The 2565-nt window shown below is 47.4% G+C and overlaps 1 protein-coding gene across 1 annotated transcript in view; it reads right to left on the bottom strand.

Annotated features, from left to right (window-relative positions):
• The window catches only part of MTMR7 (myotubularin related protein 7), a 76707-nt gene that overhangs the window by 59544 nt on the left and 14598 nt on the right, over window positions 1-2565 (bottom strand). Inside the window, exon 3 of the mRNA XM_010858397.1 lies at window positions 1735-1897. Coding sequence (XP_010856699.1) covers window positions 1735-1897 — 163 coding nt within the window. The remainder of the gene's footprint in view (window positions 1-1734; window positions 1898-2565) is intronic.

Genomic DNA, 2565 nt, shown 5'->3' with positions numbered 1-2565 from the left:
TATCCAGGACATTCATTAATCAGTGACACAGAAACTGCTGGCGCACAATCCCCCTCGCATTCCCTGCCACACGCAGCCTAACGTACATCTTCCCAGAACTTCTGTTCCAATTATAGTGTGCCCTCCAAAAAGTTCAACTGCTTTTCTGGCTAACTCTGCAGTTCTTTTCAACACACAGAGATAAAAAAGCCTCAGTGGGCTGACTTGAAAGGGAAGCGAAGTCAAGTCAAAGATCCGATTCTGACAACTCCCTGGCAACCCTCCCATCTCAAAACTTCAGCTCCTGGCTCTCAACAGACGATGTGGTCCATTCGTATCCTAAGAATCTGAGGACCCAACCAAATGCTTTGAAGAGTTTACAATTAAACATTTCGCCCTGAACCAAAAAGCATTTAGTAAAGTATCTATTTAGTAAAGTAACTGAATATTCACTGGAAGGACTGATGCTGAAGCTCCAATACTTGGACCACTTGATGCAAAGAACTGATTCATTGGAAAAGGCCCTGATGCTGGGAAAGACTGAGGGCAAGAGGAGAAGAGGGTGACAGAGGGTGAGATGGCTGGATGGCATTACTGACTCAATGGACATGAATGTGAGCAAACTCCAGGAGATAGTGAAGGACAGGGTAGCACGGCAAGCTGAAGCTTATGGGGTTGCAGAGTCGGACAAAACTCTGTGACTGAACAACAACAACAACAAAACTGTAAGAACCTGTCCTATTTCCCTTATTAGTGACTTCTGGGTGAACACTACTGCGGATGTCACTGTTTATACAAATGATCTCTTTTCACTGTACACTTCCAAGACACTTAGCAAAGGAACCCCACAGTCCACACAAGCCACACACACAAGAAACACTTGTGTAGAGTTTCTTAAATGTATAGCTTAGTAAGCTGTGAATGTCATAGGTTTATAGAATAAGCTGTAAATCTGAAGACCCTAAGATGAGGGACACACAACCAGACCGTAACTAAAAGCATACATTTTTCAAATCAGCCATTCTTCCTACAAAACCTAAGAAGGTTTTCTGCAGGAGAATCAACATATACATACTTTTAACAGTCACTGATGCCAACCTTGGAAAATACATATTAGGATCTAATAGCAACAGAAAGCAAAACTTAAAAGCCCCCACATAGGTAAAACTGCACTAGACCATTTGATATGCTTTCAACACAAAACAATTTGTGGGTTTTGTCAGAGGCTTTAATCAAGGTGGCTTGATTACCACACTTTGGGATGATTTCATCCCCAAAGTAAAGCACAACTATAACCTCCCTCCAAGATAAATACTATGAATGATGAAAGAGGCTCATACAGTAATTAACTCAGACAGAGGCCCCAAGAGACAGAAACTAAATCAGTCAGATTTCTTGGCCTCATCTGAAGGCTTGTTGTTGCTTAGTTGCTCAGTCGTGTCCAACTCTTTTGCGACCCCATGGACTATTGCCTGCCAGGCTCCTCTGTCCATGGGATTTCCCAAGCAAGAATACTAGAGTGGGTTGCCATTTCCTTCTCCACATCTTCCTGACCAGGGATCGAACTCACACCTCCTGCATTGGCAGGCAGATTCTTTACGATCTGAGCCACCAGGGAAGCCCCCATCTGAAGGCTGGGCTAATATATAATCTCTAAAGCATTATAATTAAGAAGCATTATCCACATTTCTTCAACATGATCTGTGACTTTCTTAAGCATGAGTCCACGCTGAATGCCAGGCCGCTCTACCCTACCTGGCCTCGCGAGGCGGATGAGAGAGATGTACACATCATGGCAGTCCCTTTCCTGCGGGATGATGAGCTGTAAGAGCTGAAAGTTCTTGCAGCGAATCAGTAGAGGGCACCCGGTAGCCGTCGTTGCCTGTTTCTCGATGGTGGCAATCTGACTGTGGAGAATCTACCACCAAAAGTTAATGTGGGTAAACTAAGCACAGATAACAGATACATAGGACATAAAGCAACAGGTCTTGTCACAGAGCAGGGTGAGCACAGCTCTTAGCAGGCAGCCATTGCTGGGCCTTATTATGCCTGCACCGTGTTACTAGGCAACAGGTCTGGCTCAGCCATTGGTCGGTTGTCAATAAGTCGTCCTGCTCAGCTATTGCTCAGTGCTGCAGAGGGCACTGCCCACTGGTAACTGACAATGAGGGACCATTGGGGAAGTGATTTAGCTCAAGGGTTGGTAGTGAGGTGGTTGTCAGGTGGAGAGTGAGGTTAAGAGGCAGAGTCAGGCCTTTTCCTGGAGGCCCTCCAGCTCACCCAGCCTTGAGCCAATGGGTGAGGCAGGGGGCCCGGGGAACAGATTGAGGATGATGTCCTGCGGGGCTCCAGAGCTCTGACTAAAGCACTCCACTAGCCATGGCCCAGGCCTTGAGGAGTGGCGAACCTCTCCCCCATCCCCGTCTCTGTGACCCACTACCAGTGGCCATCTGTCTGGGTCACAGTCTGTGAGACCTGGTCTCCCCCCATTTGGGCAGCTGGAGGAGACCAAGGGGCAGCTGGATTAGGTGCCTGGCTCCCTTAGGGATGACAGCTGGGCAGGGTGTGGGAACCTGGCCCTGATGG

The sequence above is a fragment of the Bison bison genome, unplaced genomic scaffold (genome assembly GCF_000754665.1).
Source record: "Bison bison bison isolate TAMUID 2011002044 unplaced genomic scaffold, Bison_UMD1.0 scf7180017864386, whole genome shotgun sequence".
NCBI lineage: Eukaryota > Metazoa > Chordata > Mammalia > Artiodactyla > Bovidae > Bison > Bison bison.
The sequence above is the reverse complement of the archived record's forward strand: the minus strand, read 5'-3'. Positions and strand labels throughout refer to the sequence as shown.